We start from the raw sequence: 24,208 nt of genomic DNA, 5'->3' as shown, positions 1-24,208 counted from the left end.
TCCCAGGCAGGGCCTGTTTATTCTGAGGGCGCACATGCGCTATGGCTTAACGAGGCAACAACGGTGCCGGGTGCCGGTGGATCAGTGGTTGGCTCAGGGATGCGGGGCCCAGGAGGGAAGAGCAAAGTCAACAGGGTGTCCACGGGGGAGCCCGCCAGGCAGGGCTGAGCCAGAGGCCAGGAGTCCTTCCTGGGTGCCGCTTTCACACACCTATGTTCTCCAGGCCTGGGAGCTGCCGTGCGGAATGAGGGGCCTGTCCAGAGGCCACCCTCCTCGGGGACATGGGGCCTCCATCCTCGGGCCCCTCGGAGAACCCAGGCCCTGCACTTCAGACCCCCAGCAGGGCACAGGCGCACTGGGTAGCTGGGTGGGGAGCAGGGCCTGGCCTAGGGACCCCCCACACCAGGGCGGGTGTGACCACATCAGGCCTCCCTGGCCTTACCCGAGGTCCCCACAAACAGGCTGGGGGCCCCAGCGCGGCCACTGGGAAGTCCTAGGGACTCCCACTGAGGACGGCTGCTGCTGAGGGGAGGGGGCGGGGAGGAAATGGTTTGCAGAGAAAGGTTTGTTTTATTGCAATTATTTAGAGCGCTCCCAAGGGGAGGGGAAGATGGGGGGGTGGGGGGGCTCTGGTATTAAGTGGAAACATGTGTGGAGTTGGAGATCTTTTGGAAAAAAGCAAAACACAAATTCCTTTCAGTCAGCAGGCCCCGGCAGAGCAGCAAAGGCCCTCACCCCGCGCTGCCGCCGCTCTCTCTCTCTCTCTCTCTCTGTCTCTGTCTCTGCCTCTCTCTCACATCTCTGGGTCTCTCTCCCCCCATCTTGCTGCCACAGGCCCCCAGTACCTGGCAGGCAGGGGCAGGATGGGGGCTCCCGGGGACTGGGGCTGATTTCTGGGCAGTGGCAGGACCACCCTCCAGTCCACTGAGGCTTGGGGAGCTCGGGGCAGGCTGAGGCCCAAGGTCCGTGCAGGAGGGGTCCCAGGGCCCCGAGACAGGCAGGAAGGGGCTCAGAAGTTGCTGAAGATTTCGCGCTTCCTGTTCCAGTCCATCTGCGGCGCGCGCTTGTTGACCCGCGTGGCTCGAGCCTTCTCCTTGGCCTCGGCCGCCGTGGGGCTCAGGTGGAGGCCACTCTCCTGGAAGGGGTCTCGCTTCCAGGCACTGCCATCCTGGGGTGAGCACGGTGGGTGGGGTGTCTGGAGTGAGCCCTAGTCCTACACCCCAGACAGGGGCCCCTCCCAGGGAACAACCAACAGAGGTTGCCTGCTGGGGCTGGGGCTGGGGTAGGGGGCTTGAGGGCTTCCTGAGCAGAGACCCCACTGCCAGGGCTGACATCTCCACAGACACCCACCCCAAGGCCTCTGGCAGCCCCATGTGTGAGCTCAGGAGTGGAGGAGGACATCCATACCTCAGTGTCCTTGTCAGAACCAGGAAGGTCACTTCGGGACGAGCACGCAGAGCCACCATTGAGCTGGGAAACCAAGGACAGGTTGTGGCTTCACAGACAGACACAACACCCGCACAAGCACACACGTGCACAGAGGCACACGCCCCACCAGTGTGTGCTCCTCCACTCGGCAGGGGCCCCGGGCATCCGGTGGACTCCAGATGCGGTGAGGCAGGCACCCGGTGCCCGGCAGTGACAGGCAGGTGGCCTGGCTGGCTCATGGTGCAGAGGGGGTTTGGGTGCAGGAATGGACGGCGTGAGTAACGCCTGGGGTGAGGCTACCACCAGCTCCGAGGAGGCAGAGACTGGAGGGCAACTCCCTACCAGGTGGTGCTCAGGAGGGGACGGAAGGCAGCAGCCCCGACCGCAGGCGCCCCATGTGGCTTGTGTGTGGCACTGACCCAGGACGAAAACCACAGGGGCATTAAAGGGAGGTGACGGCCAGAATCAGGTGTCACTACCACACCTCGAGGAAAGGGATCTCCAGGGAGAAGGGGGCCTTTGTCGGGCCTGGGTACCCCCAGAAGCACCTTGTGTCTCGTGGGCACCCCACCCTCTCACCTGGACAGGGCTGGTTCCGTTAGTCACGGGTGATGGCAGAGGACCTGTGGGGACAGCCTGTCAGTGGCTGCTCGGCCACCACACTGCCCCCACCCTGTGCCCCGGGCCGTGGCCCACCTTCCACATGCTCCTCGGTGGGTGTGACCCGAAGCCGCTTGAAGTGCTCATCTGTCTCGGGGTCCACCACCAGCAGCCGGGCCTCATCCTCCCGTGCCTTGATGCTGGCCACCACCTCCGCGTGGCGCAGCCCCTCCACATTCTGCCCGTTCACCTGCCACCACCAGCACGCATCAGCCCCGCCGTGGGCCCAGACAGCCCCCAATGCCGCGTGGCCAGGTAAGGCATCAAATATTCATCACAGCCACCACCCGCCGAGGCAGCAGGAGGCGCGCCAGCTCAGGTTCCCAGTGTCCCCCTCCTCCCTGCAAGGACCCAGGGCCCCAGTGTGGACAGGCATGGGGCACCCAGCACCCTGCAGCCCTGGTGGGCCGGTACCTCAATAAGCCGGTCCTGGGCGCGGAGGCCAGAGCGGGCGGCAGGTGAGCCCAGGTCCACCGAGCGGATGTACTGGCCGGGCCGGGACTTGTCACTATGCAGGTTGAACCCATAGCCCTGAGGTCCCTTTCGCAGGTGGCAGAGCCGAGGGCGCAGCTCCCTCAGGGGCCCACTGACATCCTGCAGGCCCGAGGGACAGAGTCAGTCCCTGGCTCCAGCCTCCCACCCCCAGAGGCCACTCCCTGGTGGTGCCGCCGCTGCCCAAACTCGGTACCACGGCACCCATGGGCAGGCCCAGGTCTCAGTGGCAAACACTCCGGGCACCCATGGGCAGGCCCAGGTCTCAGTGGCAAACACTCCGGGCACCCAGGCTGCCTGCGACAGAGCTTCAGTTGTGGGAACTTTGGCAAAGTCAAGTTTTCAAACCCAGAAGCCTCCCCGATGGGCCCAGCCGCCTCCCTGGGTTGCTGGGATGATTCCCTGGGCTGGAGGCCAGCGCGGCACACAGGCGGGGTGGGAGAGAGCACCAGGTGGGAAGAACTGTCACTGTCGGCCTCCTGGGGCAGTTGTCCCTGAGGGCCCTGCCCGTGCGTTCCCCCTGCCCCGGGCTCTCCTCCAGAGCGTGGGGCAGGCGCTCCTAGGCCAGCAGTTTTGTTTTCTCTCCAGAGGCCTCCATGAGCCTGGCTGCGGTGGCGGCTCTGTTTGCTTTCACATTCCGGGAAAACGAGCCGCACCACCCCCGCAGGCCCAGCAAGCAGAGGCTGGGGCAGGAGCTTAGAGTGGACAGGGCACAGAGGGCCTCCTGGGGCCTGGAAGGACCCCCCCGCTACCATCCCAGGCCCTGCCCCATGTTACCTCTGGCATCCTGCAGTGGGGGTCTGGGCCAGGGGACCAAGCAGGCAGGGCCAGGCCCAGTGACCACCCCCCAGCCAGGGGCCAGGCCAGGGTGCTGCGGCGGTGGCCAGTGGCTGCCTGTGCTCAGTTAAACATGGCGGTGGCCAGAGCAGGCAGGGGGCAGCTCAGGTTTCCAGGGAGTGCCAGGCTTGAGGGCGTGTGCAGGGGAGAGCGTGCAGGCGGGGTGGGGGGCTGCCAGGGCCCCTCCCTCACCTCCTACCTCCCTGTGTGTCCCTGAGGGACCACAGGCCAGGCCAGGGCTGGGGCAGCATGACAAGGGGGCACTCAGACCTCAGGAGGGCAGGTCTCCAGGCCTTAGACACCCCCGACCCCTCCAGCCACCCACCTCCAAGCTCACTCCAAACCTCAATGGACCGGAAACAGCCATGTCAGTGGCGGGGGCCGCCCTGCCAAGGGAGCAAGGGGGTCCTTCTCCACAGGGCTAGTGCCCTGTCCCCTGGGCTCGGGACCTGCCCTTGGTCTGGAACACCCTTCTCCTGTCCAGCCCGCCAGATGCCTCATCAGGAGCCTCCTGCCCACCCTCTGAACCCTCTCTGCATGGCCACGACCTAGGCCCTATCACACCAGAAACTCCCGGGACAAGGCTGTGGATCCTTGGCCCCGCAGGGGCTCAGCTGGGCCACATGGGCTGAATTGGAGGATGCAAGACCCCCAAAATCTCCAGGGCCCCACCACATAGACCCACCCCTCCCCCAGACACACCTGGTGGCACAGGCATGGGGCTTTGAGGCTGACCCTGACACCTGCCCACCGAGGTGCCCCTCAGGGATGCAGCCAGAGCACAGTGCTGAGGCTGGCTTGGGAGGGAGGGAAGGCGTGGGGACAGGGGCCCATTCAGGAGGGGAGGTGGAGCACAGCCCCCAGGCTGGCCTGGGACTGAGGGAAGGCGTGGGGACAGGAGCCCAGTTCAGGGGGGGAGGCGGGAGTGTGACATGGGCCCAGGCGGTAAAGACACATCACACGGTCAGACACAAGACGTCCAAACACACCTGCAAACATGCATAGCCACCCACACACGCGGCCAGCCCCACAGTGCTGGCCCGGCAGCCCTTCCCACGCCTGCACAGCGGCCTACAGGGCAGGGTTTCTCAGGACACCAGACAGGAAGGAGGATGTGGAGGGTGTCAGGCCCTGAGGCCAGGCCAAGGCCCCCTCAGTGTTCTCAGGGTCATTCTGGCCACCCCTCTGCCTCTGTCCAGAAGTAGCCATCTTTCACTCCACACGGCAAGAAGTTCTGCCTATCATCAAAGCCTAAACCCCTCATTATCAGCAGGGTCGCAGAGGCGCCAGGCACAGCACGAAACCCTCAGGTGGAGGGGCTACAATGGAGGGGCCAGGGTGGACTGCTGGCAGCACATGGGGCGGAGCATGGGGGCCCAGAGAGCTGAGGAGCTCGGGCGGGGTTCATAGCTCACATTCCTCCTCCCTGCCCTGGCTCAGCACACACTTCCTGCCGCCTCCTGCCAGGCCCTCTGGCTCCCACGGGCTCCAGGCTCCCTCCCCGCCAGTGGCCAGCCCAGAGCTGGACCATCCCTGGTCCCTCAGCCATGCCTGTGTCCGGACAAAGAGGCTAGCATGGGGGTACACTGGGCGCCCCCCCAGATGGTGACGCACCAGCCCTGGCAGAGAAAGGCCTTCATTGTTGCTCAGGGACCAGCCTGCTTACATCAAGTTCCCGGAGTCCCTTCCTCCCACCCCGGGAGGCTGAGCGGCTGCTGGTTCCTCCTAGCCCTCCCTTCCTCCCACCCCACCTGACCTGTACCAGCCTCTGGGGTGGGCTCCGTGGAGGGGCTCCTGGAGACCGGGCAGGTGGTGTGGCACTCCCGGAGCGCGCCATGGCAGCGGTACAGCGGCAGTGAGTGGCAGGCGTCCGGCCGGGGTGGCCTGAACTCTCTGGCTGACCCAGGCTGCCACCCCACTTATCTACCTCCCTCTGCGGCCCCGGCTCCCCGGGGATGGGTGGGGACGCGGGGGCTGAGTCACTCTGGGGAACAGGGTGATGACTGAGCCCACTCCCCTGCGAAGGCTCCAGCCCGGCGCCCCCCACCCAGCTAGGTTTCCGTCCCAAGAAAGGAAGGAAGGAAGCTGCTGGAAGGCCCTGCCCTGCCCCAGGACCCAGGGCTGGGGGGATAGGGAGGAGTCCCGGCCCCAGAACACAGGACAGTCCTGCTGAGGTTTCAGAGGAACAAGAGCCATAGGAGCCCGGAAGCCCCCACAGGCACCGCGCCCTAACCACACAGCCGCCTCCCGCAGATCTGTCACCCCTCACCTGCTTTTAGCCCCCAAGGCCCTCCAGATGGAGGTGGAGACTGGGCTAGGGGCAGGGGCAGAGGGCTCAGGGTCTGCCACCACCTCTAGGGCCTGGCACCGCTGGCCACCCGTCTCTGTTTGGGGGCCGTCCCCTGTCGTCACTACTAGGATCAGCTGCACTGCAGCTGCGGCCACCCCCAGCCTGGTGTGGCCCAGGGCTGAGTCATCACTAACTAGGCCTTCATGACCCCCAAAAGGAGTGGCCAACCACATCAGTGTTCTCCCCTGCCCACCTCCCCTATCCCCACCCAGGACAGAGGACACGGAGAACCACCCTTAGCTCCCAAGGGGCACCCAGAGTTGGGCCCTCTCCATCCTGCACCAAAGCCAAGCTACATACCCTCCCAGGGCTCTGCCTCTCTGCCACCACCGCCCCCACTGGAGCCATCCCTGCAAGGTAAGCTTTGCCCTCCTGGGCTCCCTGAGCATCTCAGACACACCCTGAACCCAGGCTGAGCAGGGCAGGATCTGAACCTACTCTGCGGAGGTCAGGTGAGCCCCAATTCTTCCTGTCCATGCTGGGAGCTCAGGTGAACAAACCTCAGGGCTCGAGCCGGGCGCAGTGGCTCACGCCTGTCACCCCAGCACTTTGGGAGGCTGAGGCAGGCAGATCACTTGAGCCCAAGAGTTCCAGACCAGCCTGGCCAACATGGCAAAACCCTGTCTCTACTAAAAACACAAAAATTAGCCATGTATGATGGTATACGCCTGTAATCCCAGCTACTCGGGAGGCTGAGACACAAGAATTGCTTGAATCCAGGAGAAGGAGATTGCAGTGAGCCAAGACCACACCACAGCACTCCAGCCTGGGCGACGGAGTGAAACTCTGTCTCAAAAAAAAAAAAAAAGAGGCCGGGCGCGGTGGCTCAAGCCTGTAATCCCAGCACTTTGGGAGGCCGAGACGGGTGGATCACGAGGTCAGGAGATCGAGACCATCCTGCCTAACACGGTGAAACCCCGTCTCTACTAAAAATACAAAAAAACAAACTAGCCGGGCGAGGTGGCGGGCGCCTGTAGTCCCAGCTACTCGGGAGGCTGAGGCAGGAGAATGGCGGGAACCTGGGAGGCGGAGCTTGCAGTGAGCTGAGATCGCGCCACTGCACACCAGCCCGGGCGACAGAGCGAGACGCTGTCTCAAAAAAAAAAAAAGAAAAGAAAAGAAAGAAAGAAAGAAATGAAACCTCAGATTTCAGGGGCCAGGTACAGTGGCTCACGCCTGTAATCCCAGAACTTTGGGAGGCGGAGGAGGGCAGATCACCTGAAATCAGGAGTTCGAGACCAGCCTGAGCAACATGGTGAAACCCCATCTCTACTGAAAACACAAAAATTAGTAGGGTGTGGTGGCGTGTGCCTGTAATCCCAGCTACTGGGCAGGGTCAGGCAGGAGAATCGCTTGAACCCAGACAGCGGAGGTTGTAGTGAGCCAAGAAAAAAAAGAAAAAGAACCTCAGGTCTCGATGCCACAAGAGAGAAGGGGAGACCCTGTTCCTTGGGTGTCCCCTGACCTCCTGGAGCCCCTGTCCCCAGCCAGACTCATGCACAAAGGGACCTGCCACTCAGGCCACCCTTTGTTCCTCTAAAAATATACCCAGAGGAAGCCCCTCCTAGGGCTTCCTGCAGCCCCCAGAGCCTGAAATAGCAGACGGGGGAAGGTCCCACCCAAGGCAAGGTGCCTCGGCCACCGCACCCTCCAGATAAAGTCCGAGGGCCAGATTTTTCCACAGGAAGGTGAACCATGCATTTGTGTTCAAATCAATGGACAAATGCCTGAGGTAGAGGGGGAGCTTCCTCCTGGGGGAGGGAGGGTGCCTGGGAAAGAGGGAGGCCCCAACCCTCAACTCAGGGATAGGGGCCTGGGACCAGCCCGCTCCCCTGCAAGGCCAGCCCCCCAACCAGCCCTGGGCTGGGCACCTTGGCCCTGAGCACGGTCATGGCCTGCCCTCAAGCCCCAGGAACAAACCGGGTCCCACAAGTCCCATGGCCAGGCCTGTGCCCCCTCCCCACAGGGAATGCCGTCTCCCTGCCAAGACATCCCCCGGCCGGGCTCAGCTCCCAGGCGCAGCCAGCTCCAGGAGTGATATTTGGGAAAGGGAGAAAGTGAATGTATAGATCCCCTGCACCCTCAGAAACTCCAGATCCCACACCCCTGCCTCAGGCACGGTTCTCACAGTGGGGTCTGGCCAACCCCTGGACTCAAATCCCCGAAGGGATTTATTTCTTTTCTTTTCTTTTCTTTTTTTTTTTGAGACAGTCTCGCTGTGTCCCCTAGGCTGGAGTGCAATGGCAGGATCTCGGCTCACTGAAACTGCCGCCTGCCGGGTTCAAGCAATTCTCCTGCCTCAGCCTCCCGAGTAGTTGGAACTACAGGCGCCTGCCACCAAGCCCAGCTGATTTTTGTAGTTTTAGTAGAGACGGGTTTCACCACATTAGTCAAGCTGGTCTCAAAACTCCTGACCTCAGGTGATCCACCCACCTCGGCCTCCCAAAGTGCTGGGATGACAGGTGTGAGTCACCGCGCCCGGCCAGAGATGGCTTTGAAAATGAAATGAAAGACAGGCAGGAGAGCATGGAGACAACGCCATCAGGGCCTCCAGGAAGACAGGACAGATACTTTCAGGCTGTTCCTCCTGGCCCCCAAGGCCTGCCAGGTGGCCCCTCCCAGCGGCCACCTAGCAGGAGGTGGAGCAGGTGGCCCCTGTACTTTTCTGGGTCTCCTGGCTGGGAGCAGGGACAGGGGAAAGAGGAAGTGCTACCCAGCAGGAGCCCAGAAGGAACAGCAGACGGGGTCCCAGGGCCCTCCCTTGTATCTAGGGGAGGAGTGGGCTCACCTTGGAGCCGCCTGGACCCCCCAACTCCACTCCCATGCTCCCAGCCCCACCCACGCCAGGCCTGGCACAGTGGCCTCCTAGGCTTCCCCAACCACGGCGCTGCCTGCAGGGGAGGCCAGCCCTCTCCCAGGCCTTCCCAGCACACAGGCTCCTTGGAGAGAGACCAGGACAGAGCCTCGGATGACACCCAACACAGGCACGGAGCTGGGCACACGCTGACCTAGAATGTCTATTCCCAGGGTTCCTCAGCCACGAGGCTGGGGGCTGGGGAGGCGGCAGCTTGTCAGAGTGACCCCTCGATAGGGCAAGGGGCTCTGGAGCATCCTGGAGAAGAGGAACAGGCTAGGCTGCCCTGACCCTACCCAGTTTAAAACAAAACACAGACTGAGGGTAGAAAGAGTGGCCCCCAGTAGCCAATAGGATGGTCCCTGGGGCAGAAAAGGGGCCCCAAAAGGCAGAAGAGACCAAGACTTCTAGAGGTATCAGTGGCCAAGATGGTCGTCGAAAGCCAAGAGAGCCTCTGGGAGAGGCGAGGGTAGTCCCTGCGGGCCGAGCCCGCCATACCTTCTTGCCAGCATCGGAGCTGCGGCCACCCATGTGTGCCCAGTCTGGCTTCGGCTCCCAGGGGTCGTTGGCAGGCGGGAGCCCTCGCTGGGCCATCTCCTCGGTGCAGGTCAGCTGCCGCCGGCGGAGCTCCTCATCTGTCTCCTGGTCCACCACCAGCAACCGGGTCTGCCCCTCCACAGCCTTGATCCTCTGCACCACCTGGGGTGAATGGGTGACAGGAGCGGGTCAGTGGCCCGCATTCCGGGCAGCACATGGGCAATGGCACCACTCTGGGCTGGCCCGGGCATGCAGGCGGGCGGCTGGTCTGCATGGGCGGGTGGCCGCACCGAGAGGCCTGCCGGCCCCGCCCCCCACCCCCAGACTCCAGCGGCTCCCTCCCTCTGCACCCGGGCTCCGGACACTGAGGTCCAGGCTGCGAGGGCTTCAGGGTCCTCCCAGAGCCTGGCCCTTAGCCCAGGGTCTTCTCCAGGCAGGGCTGGGAAGGGGCTGCAGGGTAGGGCAGCTGGGTAAGTCCCGTCTGGAAGTAACAAAGATGGTGCACAGTGGAGCTTCCAGTTTTCAGTCTGCCTGTTAGTGTGTGCACGTGCATCCATCTGTTTCAAAGTCTGTGTCTGCGTCCAGGTTTGAAGGAAAGGGGTGTCTCCCTGGGCCCATTTGGTGTGTTTGGGTGTGTCCGTGCCCATTCCTGTCATTCTCTGCCATGGGAGTCTAAACCCCTGACCCCAGGCCTTATGTCTACCTCCAGGACATGACCATGGGCCCATTCCCGCTGGACCTGTGAGGAGGGGAATGGCTGGACACCTGGCTTGGGTACCCACACCCAGCCAGGGAAGCAACATTCAGGTATAGCCGGCAAGGGGGAGGGGCAGTTGCACCTGTGAACAGCTATGGCACGGTGGCCGTCGGCGTGTGGGTACAGGTGCCTGTGAAGTGTCTGGACCATGCAGGGGGCCGGCAGCTCCGATGCTGGCAAGAAAGCAGTGCACCCGCAGAGAGAAAGCAGTGCCCATTGGGAAGCGGGCAGGAAGACAGGCAGCCCTACTCCCACCTGCGGCCTGGGGGAGGGTGGACAGGGCTCCCCACTAGCCGCCGGGCTCAGCAGGGATGGTGAACAGATAGGAGGGACTGAGCCAGGCCCATCTTTCCCCTGGCCCTCCTCTTTCCCCATGACCCAGAGTGAGACAAGAGGAACCCAGTGCCCAGCTGCTTCTTTACTATGTGTCCCAGACAAGTCACCCTAAATCTCTGGCATCAGTTTCCTCAACTGTCAAATGGGGCAGTAACTGCGCTTCTTGCCCTCCTGGGGCAGTGGGGAGAGTCCACCATGGTCTGTGTGTCCAGTCCTCAGAGACCAGCACCCCAGGGCTTTGGATAAGCAGGTGTTCCCTGGGCAAGGGTGGCAACGACTATCACACAGCAGCCAGGCCCCAGCCCTGCCAGCCCTACCGTCAACCCCTCAGGTCCAGGCCACTGGCCTGATCCCCACCTTCTTCAGCAAACAACCTTACACAGCAGACACTCTGGGTGGAAAGCATAGGGCTGGCCGACAGAGGGGCAGACAAGGCACCAGGTGAACAAGAGACCAACTCCAGGCCCAGCTGAACCAACTGCTAATCTTGAGGTTCCAGGACCAGCCACGTAGACAGGTTATGGATTCGCCAGTGCTGTGAGGGACAGGGGACCTGGAGGACAAGGGGTGTGTGGACACTGGACCCCCACCAGGGTGTGGAGGAAGCCCCTGGCCTGTGGGAGAGAGACATACCTCAGGGATCAGAACCCACAGAGAAAAGGCTCAGTTCTCCTTAGCCAGGAAGCAGGAGGCTTCGGCAAGTAACCCCAGCCGGGCTAAGCAGCCTCTGAGGAGGGGTAGTGCCTTTGGAGCTAAGGAATGTGGTTGCCACCAATGGCCAACTCAACCCGGTCCCAGACACACCGGCTGGGGCACACTAGAGTACAGACACACAGACTCACCAGCCTGCAGACACACAGTGATGAGTACACTAACCAGGTGTGCACACATGCAGAGCTCAGCTCTCACATGCCCAGGAGTCCAGACCTGTACACACACACACACGCAGACCTGTATACTCACACACACTCCAGCACACACGCAACTGCAGACACACTGATGCCCTTACTGCAACCCCTCCTGGGTACACACAGCCAAGCCCGTGCACACTTGGCTGACCCCAGAGGGACCTGCACACACACGCCCAGTTGCGTTCACACGCACACGTGTACACACATCTACGCAAAAGCACCCAGGTCTCCACCTTTCTGGAGGGGCCCCAGGCTGCCCAACACCCTCCTTCATGGCACACTGAGGCCAAAACGCGACCAAAGAGCGAGGCCAACGGCCAGGAGCCGCAGTGCGGGCCCCTCCCTGCCAGGATGCCCCCCCACCCCTCTGCAGGGCTGAGCTTCCTGCGCGGGGACTCGGAAGGCGCCGGGCCGCTGCCTCCCAGCAATGTCCGCGTCCTCTCCGCGGGAGACCCCTCAGGCCCCCGTGCGACCCCCACCCGCCCCAGAGGGACGCGCTCAGAGAGGGGCGGCGGGCCGGGGCGAGCGCGGGCCCCCACCTGGTGGTGCGTCTCGCCCTCCACGTTGACGCCGTTGACCTCGACCAGGCGGTCCCCAGCGCGCAACGCGGCGGCCTCGGCGGGGGAACCGGGCTCCACGCGCCGGATGAACTGCCCGCGGCGGCCCTTCTCGCCGTGCAGGTGGAAGCCGTAGCCCTGCTCTCCGCGCACCAGGCGGCACAGGCGCGGCCGCAGCGGTCCGGCGAGCGGCCATGCGCCCGCCTGTCCCACCAGCCGCCCGCCGGCAGGGCGCGGGGCAGCTCGGCCGGGCCGGCGGCGCGCGCTGGGCAACCGGCGGGTGCTTCGGCAAGCGCTCGCCGTTCGCGCTCCCGCATCGCCTCGCGCTCCGGCTCGCCGGCTCCGGCTCCGGCTCAGGCTGCCACCGGCGGGACCCCCGCGCCCGGCCCTTCTCCGCCCCGCCCCGCCGCCCGCCGCGCCCGACCTCCCGCTCCCAGCCGATCCCGGCCATCCCGGCCTCCGCGGCCGGTCATCCCGAGTGGGGTGGGGAAGGCGGCAGGGCGAGGGGACCCCCCAGCCACCAGGACCCCTCTGTCTCGCTCCTGTCTGGGCAACCGCCTTGTTGCCAGCGCCTTTGCCTTCTATCCCAGGAACATTTATTGGATACCTACTGTATGCGCAGCATCGAGGCAGGTCTTGAGGTGGGCGACGGGTTGGACAAAGGGCCTCCAGGCCAAGGGACCCCCACAAAGGGGCCAAAGGGTAACAACAAGGGCCACAGCCCTCCCCACCCTCCCGGGGAAGCCCTCCCAGACCCCCTTGCCTATCTCCTCTCCACTGTGCCTGATCTGGATCCCTCCTGCAGCCAGAACTGCCCTGGCCCAGGGCAGTCTCAGGAGGGCCCAGGAGGGAAAAAGAGGTTTAAAAGTGACACGCAGCAGTCCCTCCCTGCATCCTGGGGGCCAGTGGCTTGAGACTCCCTGGCCTACCCTCCGCGTTTGGGCTACCTGCACCGCGTCCATTCCCGCCATTCTTTCCCCTGGCCGGGCCAGCCCCTCTACTTGTGTCCCAGCCCACCCCAGGCCTGGACTGTGACTCTGCAGGGTAACAAAAGCATGAGTCTCGAGGGTCCGCCTCCTGACATGGGCCTCCACTGACTTCTTTGGGCTCTAAGCTCTGGGTGGTAGCCAGTGTGCACAGACGCTGCTCCACAGTGTCCACAGGCAGGCATCAGGCCTCCCCTCCCCTGCTCACAGCCGTCTACGTCCCTGAGCCTCTACCTGAAGCACGAGTGTCCCTCCTTCCCCAAGAGGACAGTCACCACCACAGTGAAATCATTTACGCCTGAGTGCATTTTGCTTGGAACAACCCTAGGGGCCTGGTCACTTCACAGACCTGCAAACAGGCCTGGAGAGGGAAGAGACCCACGAAGCTTCCTCAGCTCCCTTTGGGCCCGGGGATGTGAGATTCGGAGTCCATGCTCTTCACCACCCAGCTCTTCCTCTGTCTCCAATATAGGAAGACAGCTGAGTCCAGGCACAGCCCCAGTCTGCCCTCCTCCCTAGCCCAGCCAGGCCCCCTGCACATACCTGGTTCCCAGGGGTCAGGCACAGCCAGCCCAGGCAATTCCCCATGTGAGCAGAAGCGGGCTTGGTGCAGTCCTCCTCTCCCTATCCTCTCTCTAGGGCCTTGGCCTGGGCTCCCCTGCCCCCACCCAAGCACAGGGCCCGCCTCTGGGCAGTCTCCTGGGCCATGGCCTCCTGGGTGCCCATATCCCGGCAGCTGCCCCTAAAAGCCACTTAGGCTGAGGCGCCATGGCTGCTTGCCACCCCCACCCCTGCAATTCCTGGCTGAGGCTGCCTCAGGCTTCCGCCTGGCCGGCCACCTCCATCTGTCTGCATGTCCAGAGGCTGCCTGTCTGACCTGTGGCTGGCCTCCCTGGACACAGCCTGGTGCTGCCACCCGTGGAGTCTGTGAAGATGGGTGCGGGCAGTGTGACCCACCACCACGCACCCCACACACCACACCTGTTTGGGCTCGGGGGTCATCCCACACCAACCAGGGCCACCCACAACCTGGCAGGCTGTACCTTCGTGGCCACACTAGAGTCGAGGGAGGTGGCTGGATGGGAGGCACCAGCAGCCTCAGATGCCCTGGGTAAGAGGGCTTGCAGAGCTTACCCCCCTGGGTGGGGCAGATCCCTGATCAGCCTTGGGCATACACCAGCCTTCCCTGGCCCAGGACTCAGCCGATTCCTCCTCCCAGTGACTGAAGATGGGATGGGGGGCCAGGAGCAGTGTCTCATGCCTGTAATCCCAACACTTTGGGAGGCCGAGGCGGGTGGATCACCTGAGGTCAGGAGTTCGAGACCAGCCTGGCCAACATGGCAAAACCCCGTCTCTACTAAAAATACAAAAAAAATTAGCCAGGCGTGGTGGCGGGCACCTGTAATCCCAGCTACTGGGGAGGTTGAGGCAGGAAAATCACTTGAACCCGGGAGGCGGAGGTTGCAGGGAGCTGAGATTGCGTCATTGCACTCCAGCCTGGGCGACAGAGCAAGACACCATCTCAAAAAAAAAATTTAATAAAAATTTAAAAATAAATAAATAAAAGATGGGATGGAGAACAGCATGGCGGAGGGAAGGGCCACCAGCGACATGAGGTCACAACTGGGGCCAGGAACCAAGGAAGTATCACAGGACACTCTGCCGCTACAAAGTAACAAAGGAGTCCCCAAAGTCAAGAAAGGCTGAGGAGGGTAACAGAGCAGCAAAGGCTCAGGCAACAAAGGAAGTGGGCCTGGCAAAGCGGGGAGCGGGAGGAATGAGGCAGCCAGAGAGGAACCGGAGGTCACAATTTCAGAGGAGGTGCAGAGTCAGAGGGGACAGTGAGTCCAGGGGCCTGGAGGAACAGGCAAGGAAGGGTGACCCAGCAGCTCTCAGGGGCAAACCCTCCCGTGCCTCTTTTCCAGCCAGCCCCCGGAAGCTCTCAGCCCTGGTCCAAGGCTGACCTTGGCCCCCACGGGTGCTGCGCTGGAGGCAGAGGAAGGCAAAGGGAAGCACCTGGGCAAAGGTGTTCAGGGGCCGCCAAGTGCTTGGTGTCTCAAAGAAAGGGCTAGGGAGGTGGGCGGGAGGCAGTAGGGTCCACATCCAGAGGAGGGTGAACTTTATTTTGCTGCTTCTGCGGAGTGCAGATGGGGTGACGTGGGTTCCCAGAGCAGCAGCAGGAGGGAAGAAAGTCAAGTCAGGGGCAATCAGAGGCTTGGGGGATTCTCTACTCTCCACCCAACCCCCTTTCCCCACGCCTGCCAGCATGCTACCCAGGCATGAGTCCTATCCAGCAGAGGGGGAGGTCTCAGCTGTTCCCCTGGGCTGTCAGTGGGGGGTCCACCGGGGTGGGGGCCGCCCCTGCACTCCTGTTTCTGCAGGACCTTTCCTCCAGGCCTTGAACCCGCATCCCTCCAGCAAGGTCCCAGCGATCTCAGGGAGCCCGAGCCTGGGCCTGGCAGAGGCTCTGGGATGTGGCCGTGGCCTGGAGCCCTGTCTGGGGGTGGGACCACTATTCCGACGCCCGGTAATGGTCCAGAGCTTCTCAGGCAGGCGCTGCTTTCTGATGGACATTAATGGTCCTGCAAGCATAACCAGACCGCGCCTAGGGCCTCTTCCCTCAGGCTGCACCGTGCCTCTCTTTAGATTCCGAAACTGGAGCAGGCGGGGCCAGCGCGACAGAAGGAGGTTACCAACAGAGACCCAGAGAGGAGGAGAGGGAAGGTGGGGACTGCAACGACCCAAGAAGGAGGGAGGGGCAGGAAACCGCTGCCGCCGACGGGGCGGCCCCGCCCACCCGCTGTGGTTCCGCCCACTGCGGCCCGCCCATTGCTGGAGGCGCGGGGCGGAGGCTACTGCCCAGAACGATAGCCGCGCAGCGCCACCTGGTCGGAACTGGTGGCATTGCATCGTCCGAGGAGTTGCCCCAGGATCCTGCCCATCTGGCTTCCACTCGATCCAGTCCTGTGGGGTGGGGACTGGGGTGAGGCTGGCGCCCTAGGGCTGGTTGCGCTGCAGGGGAATAAGGGTGTGGAGGTGGGGAGGCAGAGAAGCCCCTCATCGGCTCTGCCTCCCCATCTTGGACCAGGGAAGCACCAGGGAACATCACTGAAACTTCCCCCCGCCCCCGCAAAAACAGGGCTTTGAGCACCTTGGCGTTTGCAAGGGGAGGCCAGAGCTGAAGCAGCTCCAGGAAGAACATTTGACCCAGCCTGGGGCCCTGGAGTCCTCCTTAGGGGAGGGAGGTCCCGGGCTGTCCTGGAATCTGCAGTCTGGAGCTGGCGGTGGGGTAGGGGAGGAGGCAGTGGGAGGGGCAGTGAGAGCAGACAGGGCCAGCCCTGCCAGAGCACGGGTATCATCCCATAAGCAGTGGAGAGCCCTTGAGGCGGGGTGTGGGGGTGACAAGGTCAGGACATCCATGTTCTTAGAGGTCAGGTTCAGTGAGGAACAGGGGCAGGACTGGGAAGGAATGAGTTCGCAGGGAGGAGAATGAGTTGTCCTGTGAGGTATGTGACCACCTCTTCACCCAGCACAGAACCGGAGGGAGGGCTAGATGGAACCAAGGGCTCCATGTAAGAATTGGCTGGGGAGGCTCACGCCTGTAATTCCAGCACTTTGGGGGGCCGAGGCGGGAGAATCACCTGAAATCGGGAGCTCGAGACCAGCTTGACCAACATGAAGAAATGCTGTCTGTACTGAAAATACAAAATTAGGCGGGTGTGGAGGCGCATGCCTGTAATCCCAGCTACAGGCTGAGGCAGGAGAATGGCTTGAACCCAGGAGGCAGAGGTTGCGGCGAGCCAAGATTGCGCCATTGCACTCCAGCCTGGGCAGCAAGAGGGAAACTCTGTCTCAAAAAAAAAAAAAAAAAAAAAATACGAAAAACAAAAAACAAAATAATTGGCTGGTGGGCCAGGTGCCGTGGCTCACACCTGTAATCTCAGCACTTTAGGAGGACGAGGTGGGTGGATCCCCTGAGGTCAGGAGTTCAAGACCAGCCTGGCCAACATGGCGAAATTCCATCTCTATTTTAAAAAAATACAAAAATTAGCTGGGCTTGGTAGTGGGCACCTGCAATCCCAGCTACGGGGGAGGCTGAAGCAGGAGAATCATCTGAGCTGGGGAGGCAGAGAGGCGGAGGTTGCAGTGAGCCGAGATAGTGCCTCTTCAGCATGGGCTGGAGACTCTGTCTCGGAAAAAAAAAGAAAAAGAATTGAAGGGGTGGAGATAAAAAGAGCACCCACATTTGGGAGAAGGACACACCTTGGAGATGGAAAGGACCTACCAGCGAGGGGAAGCGGGGCTTCCAGGAGCAGGGGTGGGGGGCTGGTTCCACAGGGGCATACTAAAGCCAGGCCGAGGACCACACCTCCCCCAATCCTTGCTGGGTGGCCCCAAGGGGGGACCCTGCCACATGGCTACGGGAGGTTCCAAGGGTGAGCTGCATCAGGGCATGTGACCTTGGTGGTTTGGGGTCCAGGACAGTCGTTGGAGTCCCAGGGCAGATTAGAGAGGGTTGAAGAGGGAGAGTGAGGGAGGAGGGGCCCAGACCCTTGGGAGGGGAACTGGAGGGGGCCTGGTGGACGGAGGTCCTTGGTATTCAAGATGGCAGGGCACATGTATGTGGGGGGGGCTGGAGCCAGTGACCAGAAGGGCATGCAGAGAGGGATAAAAGGTAGAGGAGCAGCTGGGCATGGTGGTTCATGCCCGTAATCCCAGCACTTTGGGAGGCCGAGGTGGGCGGATCACCTGAGGTCAGGAGTTCAAGACCAGTCCAGCCAACATGGTGAAACCCCGTCTCTACAAAAATACAAAACTTAGCTGGGCATCATGGTGGGTGCCTGTAGTCCCAGCTACTCAGGAGGCTGAGGCAGGAGAATCGCTTGAACCCGTGGTGGTGGAGGTTGCAGTGAGCCAAAATCACGCCATTGCACTCCAGCCTGGGTGACAAAGGGAGACTCCATCTCAAAAAAAAAAAAAAAAAAGAAAAAAGCAAGAAGCAAGGTGGGGCTCAGGTGGAGGGGCCCCTCCTCCAGGGGCATGACCCAGAAGAAGGGGACCAGGGGTTCTTAATCCTCTGCGGAAGACTTTGGCTAAGGGAGAAAGGGGGTGCCAGGAGATTCAGGTTTTAAATGAATGCTGAGTGCCCGGCGCTTCCCCTGGTCGGCGAGGGAGGGGCCCGTGACATTTGCCAGGGCGTGGGCGCGCCTGTCTGCGCCCTGAGCTAGACGGCAAAGTACACAGGCAGACGAAGGGGTCGCACGCGGGGGCGCAGGAGTCAGGCGGATTTTATTGACCGGACAGCTGGCCGGAGCTGTGAGCGGCTCCTGGAAGCTGCGGCGACTCGTCCTGGGTCAGGCGCGGAGGCGCCGCAGGCGGGAGAACGCTGTCAGGACGGTCCGGGGGCCAGGCGGGGCCGGCCAAGGCGGTTTGCTGCAGGGACCACGGCTAGGCGGGAGACGTCTCTCCGAAGTCGCTAGCGAGAACACAGCAAGGCCGTGGGGAGGAGGCTGTGGCCCTCCACCGCCACCCCCGCGTGCCAGGGTCGAGCTTACCCAGGGAAAACTTTTCTGGGCGCGGAGCGGGGGATGGAAGGGCCCGAGGGTGCACCCTGAACACGCGGCTCCGTGCTCCGGCTCAGACCTCCTGAGACCCCTTTGCCCGCGGCGGTCCAGGCCTCCTCCCCTCTCACGTACCTGGCCGGTTCCGCTGAAGTCCAGGGACACCGGTTCGAGCGCAGGCTCCGGGGCGCGCGGGCTCCGCGGCGCACGGACAGGGATCCCTGCCTCGGAGCTCCTGCGTCGCGTCTCCCACAGCTCCTGAACCCACGAGGGCAGCAGGAGAGGAGCCTCGCGGGCGGCGGGTCCGGGGGAGAGGGTGTCCCCGGCCAGGGGGCCGGCGGCTGCGCGCAGCGCGCGGCGCCACATATAAGGTGAGCGGCGCAGCCCCATGAGCAGGCCAGCGGCGCGGCCCACCGTGTGGTAGCGGGGACTCGCCACTTGCTTGTACCACGCGCCGGCGGGCAGCGGCAACAGGAACAGGAGCAGCGGCAGTGCCAGCCGCGGCCGGCTCGCGGGAGCCCCCCGCTTCCCCGGGCCCGGCGCCAGGGTGCTCGCGTCGACGGCCGCGCGGCGGGGCGGGCCACGAACCGGCTCAGCTGGGTTTGGGCGCGCAGTGGAGTGGGGACGCCCAGGTACCAGAGCGCAGGAGGCTGGAGGCGAGCCGCGGGTCCCCTTGCGAGCCCAGCTATAACCGTTCGTGGCCCCGCCTGGTTCCGCCCACGCAGTACTGCTGGGCTCCCCAGATGGGAGGAGGGACGGAGGGAGGAAAGGGAACCCTGGCAGCTGGAGGGGAGGTGGGTACCTGAGCACCTCACTGAGTGGGCCGCTGGCTGGAACTGTGCTCGGGGCTCCTCTAGGGGAACACGTTCCATTCTCTCCCTGCTCAGCCTCCTCCCCCCAGGAGTGGAAGTGCCAGGGAGAGGGTACTGGGAACACTGATGAGGGAGTAGGGCTGAGGGATGCCCCTTTAGCCAGACTCCTGCGGGTGGGACAACAACAGAGCGAAGGCCCAGGTACAGGCAGAGCTACAGTGGCTACCGCGGGAGGGCGGTCAGGGGCCTTCAGCACCATTCAAGACCCCTCTGGGTCACTCCCCACAAGAGTTGTCCCTTGTCCTTGCCTAGCACGGCTCCCAAAGCTGTCCCCATACTCTGTCCTGTCCAGTGCCACCCCCAGCTTCTCCCCGCCAACCTGTCTCCCCACAGAGCTAGACAGAGGCTTAGAAGCCTCACATTGGCCACACCAAGCCATCCTTGGGGTCTGTGTTCTGCGAGGCCTCCAGGAGAAAGAGTCAGCTCCTCCTTGAACCTCTGGCCCTGGAGGGGCAGGAAAAGGCCTTGCAGACCTCCAGTGTCTCCTCTCTGGTGATGGTCCCCTAAGATCACTTTATCCAGCGAGGCTCAATTTTTGTTTAAACCAACAGCCTGTGACTGTGCCTGCCTCTGTGCGTCTGTGCCTAGAGCATCATTCCCTCCTTCTCAGCCTGCCTAACACCTACTCATCCTTCAGGACTCCACTTAAATGGCCCAGGTCCTTGGCCGGACATGGTAGCTCACGCCTGTAATCCAGCAATTTGGGAAGCTGAGGTGGGTGGATCACCTGAGGTCAGGAATTCAAGACCAGCCTTGCCAACATGGTGAAACCCCATCTCTACGAAAAACACAAAAAATTAGCTGGATGTGGTGGCAGGCACCTGTAACCCCAGCTACTTGAGAGGCTAAGGCAGGAGAATCGCTTGAACCCAGGAGGCGGAGGTTGCAGTGAGCCGAGATTGCGCCATAGAACTTCAGTCTGGGCAACCAGACGAAACGCCAGCTTAAAAAAAAAAAAAAAAAAAAAAAAGGCACAGGGCCAGACAATCCCTCAGAATACATTTCTGTGCCCACCTGGCTTAACAGCCCCCTCCCAGAGGGCAGAGCCTGACACACTCTTTCCTGACCTCCCAGCAAGGGTGAATCCAGCCCTCCCCCAGCAATCATGCCAGTCATGGGGCAGCCCCGTGTCCCAGACATCAGGGATCTCGTTTTGGGTCATGATAAACTATCTCATCTTGACCTCCAGACAATGCCATGAGTGAAACTATTATTGACTCCACTCACCAACTAGCGAACTGAGGCCCAGGGAGAACTGACCTGCCCCAGATCATGTTGGGTAAATGGTGGAGGTTAGATACAGCCTAGCCCCTGAGCCCAAGAGCCTCAGCTTGGGGGAACAGGGTACCCCCGTCCAGAGAGGCACAGAAGGGCTGGGGGCAGGCTGGGCACGGTGGCTCATGCCTATAATCCCAGCACTTTGGGAGGCCAAGGCGGGTGGATTGCTTGAGGCCAGGAGTTCAAGACCAGCTGGTCCAACATGGCTGGTCTAATGGAGATGGGAGAAACCCCATCTCCATTAAAAATACAAAACTTGCCGGGTGCGGTGGCTCACGCCTGTAATCCCAGCACTTTGGGAGGCCGAGGTGGGCATGTCACGTAGTCAAGAGTTTCAGACCAGCTTGACCAACATAGTGAAACCCCATCTCTACTAAAAATATAAAAATTATCCGGGTGTGGTGGCACGCGCCTGTAGTCCCAGCTACTCAGGAGGCTGAGGCGGGAGAATTGCTTGATCCTGGGAGGCGGAGGTTGCAGTGAGCCAAGACCGTGCCATCGCACTCCAGCCTGGGTGACAGAGTGACCCATCTCAAAAACAAAAACAAAAAAAAACTTAGCCGGGCGTGGTGGCACACGCCTGTAGTCCCAGCTACTCGGGAGGCTGAGGGAGGAGAATCACTTGAACTCGGGAGGCAGAGGTTGCAGTGAGCCGAGATGGGACCACTATACTCCAGCCTGGGCAACAGAGCAAGACTCCATCTCAAAAAACAAACAAACACAACAGAAGGTCTGGGGCAGAGCCTGACTCTCGCTCCTGAGGCGTGAGGGTCCCCAGCAGGTCTGGTGAGTCTGAGGAGGTTTGAAACCAGCAGCCCTCCCCACAAAGGCCACACTGAAGTGGTGAGATGCCAGCCCTGCTTGATAGTCCCAGCTGGACTAAGAGGATAAGGGTCTCGGCCTCTCCTGACTCAGTTTCCTCATCTGTAAACTGGGGGGAAAACAGTGGCCATTTCATCATCTCATCAGCATTGGTAATCCAGTGGTGGGTCTGGGAGCTGAACTGTGCCTGGTACCCAGTAGGCACTCAAGGAGCGCTGTGGCTAGGATCTATCCTTGCTGCGCCAGAGGCTGACCACCCCCAGCCTGTCAGGAAAACACCGTGACGGGGGCAGAATGGGGATGCAGATGGAGCTGTCTGTGCCAACTGGAGGACCCCCGGGACCAGAGGCTCTGCAAGAAGCTGTCCCCACTGCGCTCCCCTGGGGCCCCTTGTCCTTGAGAGCTGCCTGGATTGTGTGGTGGGCGGGTAGTGCAGCACGACATGGGCCAGAGCCAGGCCCCATCAGGGTCCCTTGGCGCTGCCACCCACTCCTGACTAAGAGGACGTGGGCGTCTCTGGACCCCTGGGGGCACTCCAGCCAGTCTGGGGAGGGTCCAGGATGCCCCCTGAAGGTGGCCCAGGGAGCTTCTGCAGGGGGAACTGCAGAAATTGATCAATGAAGGTCTGTGCTGGGATGGAAGTCCCTGTGACAGAAAATAGAAGTAGAGGCTGGGCACGGTGGCTCACGCCTGTAATCCCAGCACTTCGAGAGGCTGACGCGGGCGGATCACCTGAGATCAGGAGTTCGAGACCAGCCTGACCAACAAGGAGAAACCCCGTCTCTATTAAAAACACAAAATTAGTCGGGCATGGTGGCACATGCCTGTAATCCCAGCTACTAGGGAGGCTGAGGCAGGAGAATTGCTTGAACCTGGGAGGCAGGGGTTGCAGTGAGCCAAGATCGCGCCACTGCACTCCAGCCTGGGCAACAAGAGTGAAACTCCTTCTCAAGAAAAAAAGAAAAGTAAAGAAAAAGAAAACAGAAATAGAAGTAGAGCTGTAACAGCATAGTAAATCTCAAAAATGCAACGGTGTACAACGAAAAAACTCCCTGCAGCACAGTAGGTTCCATGTGCTGCCATTTTCTGAGCTTAAATCCCAGGAGTGGGCTAGCAGCGGCAGTGCCTCATACCTATCATCGCAGCACTTTGGGAGGCCAAGGCGGGCGGATCACCTGAGGTCAGGAGTTCAAGACCAGCCTGGCCAACATGATGAAACCCCATCTCTACTAAAAATACAAAAATTAGCTGGGCATGGTGGCGGGCGCCTGTAGTCTCAGCTACTCTAGAGGCTGAGATAGGAGAATCGCTTGAACCCAGGAGGCAGAGGCCGCAGTGAGCAGAGATGGCGCCGCTGCACTCCAGCCTGGGCAACAGAGGAAGGCTCCTTCTCAAAAAAACAAAAAACAGGCCGGGCGCGGTGGCTCAAGCCTGTAATCCCAGCACTTTGGGAGGCCGAGACGGGCGGATCACGAGGTCAGGAGATCGAGACCATCCTGGCTAACACGGTGAAACCCCGTCTCTACTAAAAAAATACAAAAGCTAGCCGGGCGAGGTGGCGGGCGCCTGTAGTCCTAGCTACTCGGGAGGCTGAGGCAGGAGAATGGCGTAAACCCGGGAGGCGGAGCTTGCAGTGAGCTGAGATCCGGCCACTGCACTCCAGCCCAGGCGACAGAGCGAGACTCCGTCTCAAAACAAACAAACAAACAAACAAACAAACCGGCCGGGCGCGGTGCCTCACGCTTGTAATCCCAGCACTTTGGGAGGCCAAGGCAGGTGGATCCTGAGGTCAGGAGTTGGAAACCAGCCTGGCCAACACAGTGAAACCCCGTTTCTACTAAAAATAGAAAAATTAGCCAGGCATGGTGGCAGGCGCCTATAGTCCCAGCTACTTGGGAGGCTGAGGCAGGAGAATCACTTGAACCCAGGAGGCAGAAGTTGCAGCGAGCCAAAATTGCACCACTGCACTCCAACCAGGGCAACAGAGCTAGACTCTGTCTGAAAAAAACAAAACGAAAACAAAACAAACAAAAATAAGTAGTGGCTCCTCTGCCTTGTTTATTGCGGTGGCCCAAGGGAGTGAGAGTCGCAGGACGCAGGGAAAGGCCACTGGGAACAGAGGCATGGGGAGGTGTCTGTTGGGTGGGGTATCCAGAACACATGGTAGGAGGAGCCCAGGGCTGGGTTAGAGGAGCAAAACACAGAACCGTAAGGGTGCCTGTGGGCTCCTTTCCAGGCGGCAGGAGGAGGGCCTCTGTGTCCTGCCCATCCTGATGCCCAGGGAGGGGGACTGGTGACAAAGTCTTCCTTCTCTCCGCCTCCAGAGATCTAAAGCCACAGCTCTCCTTGGGGAGGAGGTGATGAGAGCTGGCCCTGCTTCCTGAGGCTCACCTCTCAGTTCCTTGATACCAGCGTCCCGCCTGGAAATCCATAAGATGCTTAAGGCCGGGACCATGCCTGCCGCAGGCGCAAAGTCTGGCTCCGAACAGGAAAGCCCTGGTAAGGAGGAGATTAATGAGCAAATCTGTTTTGTCATCTTTAAAATTATTGGCCAGGGCGTGGCACGGTGGCTCACGCCTGCAGTCCCAACACTTTGGGAGGCCAAGGCAGAGTTAGAGACTGGTCTAGGCGATATGACAAAACCCCATCTCTGCCAGAACAAACAACGACAAGATAGATATATTGGCCGGGCGCAGTGGCTCACGCCTGTAATCCCAGCACTTTGGGAGGCCGAGGCGGGTGGATCACAAGGTCAGGAGATCGAGACCATCCTGGCTAAGACGGTGAAACCCCGTCTCTACTAAAAAATACAAAAAACTAGCCGGGCGTGGTGGCGGGCGCCTGTAGTCCCAGCTACTCCGGAGGCTGAGGCAGGAGAATGGTGGGAACCCAGGAGGCGGAGCTTGCAGTGAGCTGAGATCCGGCCACTGCACTCCAGCCTGGGCGACAGAGCGAGACTCCGTCTCAAAA

General features: G+C 61.5%; 2 protein-coding genes across 5 annotated transcripts in view; both read right to left on the bottom strand.

Moving 5' to 3' along the window:
* On the bottom strand, positions 1 to 11,568 carry NHERF2 (NHERF family PDZ scaffold protein 2). Of its 4 annotated transcripts, XM_017858376.1 has the most exons (7): positions 9,998 to 11,568; positions 9,120 to 9,320; positions 2,503 to 2,682; positions 2,125 to 2,278; positions 2,008 to 2,051; positions 1,408 to 1,470; positions 1 to 1,168 (listed from the first exon to the last, which is right to left on the bottom strand). In XM_017858376.1, exons 1-7 carry the CDS (start codon positions 10,130 to 10,132, stop codon positions 1,010 to 1,012), a joined length of 936 nt encoding a protein of 311 aa, XP_017713865.1. In that variant the 5' UTR covers positions 10,133 to 11,568; the 3' UTR covers positions 1 to 1,009. The 4 variants fall into 4 exon arrangements, with proteins under 4 accessions (XP_017713865.1, XP_017713868.1, XP_017713866.1 ...); XM_017858379.1 differs by lacking the exons at positions 9,120 to 9,320; positions 9,998 to 11,568 and adding an exon at positions 6,206 to 6,350; XM_017858377.1 differs by lacking the exons at positions 9,120 to 9,320; positions 9,998 to 11,568 and adding an exon at positions 5,174 to 5,678.
* A 6,394-nt stretch (positions 11,569 to 17,962) lies between these two features.
* The window catches only part of NPW (neuropeptide W), a 16,011-nt gene continuing 9,765 nt past the window's right edge, over positions 17,963 to 24,208 (bottom strand). The window contains exons 2-3 of the mRNA XM_017858294.1: positions 18,402 to 19,245; positions 17,963 to 18,181 (exon numbers count right to left, since the gene is read on the bottom strand). Of these exons, the coding sequence (XP_017713783.1) occupies positions 18,095 to 18,181; positions 18,402 to 19,245 (931 nt within the window). The 3' untranslated portion in view covers positions 17,963 to 18,094. The remainder of the gene's footprint in view (positions 18,182 to 18,401; positions 19,246 to 24,208) is intronic.

The sequence above is a fragment of the Rhinopithecus bieti genome, unplaced genomic scaffold (assembly GCF_001698545.2).
Source record: "Rhinopithecus bieti isolate Rb0 unplaced genomic scaffold, ASM169854v2 scaffold_47707, whole genome shotgun sequence".
NCBI classification, from domain to species: Eukaryota; Metazoa; Chordata; class Mammalia; order Primates; family Cercopithecidae; genus Rhinopithecus; species Rhinopithecus bieti.
This window is presented reverse-complemented; position numbering and strand designations above follow the sequence as displayed.

Bases quoted from the DNA above. Each gene is read 5' to 3' on its own strand.
- NHERF2 (XM_017858376.1), bottom strand. From the start codon at position 10,132: ATGGGCACTGCTTTCTCTCTGCGGGTGCACTGCTTTCTTGCCAGCATC. The intron at 2,279-2,502 runs GTACCGGCCCAC...TGGTGGTGGCAG, and splicing joins CCCAGGACCGGCTTATTGAG to GTGAACGGGCAGAATGTGGA. The intron at 1,169-1,407 runs GTATGGATGTCC...TGCTCACCCCAG, and splicing joins GTTCTGACAAGGACACTGAG to GATGGCAGTGCCTGGAAGCG.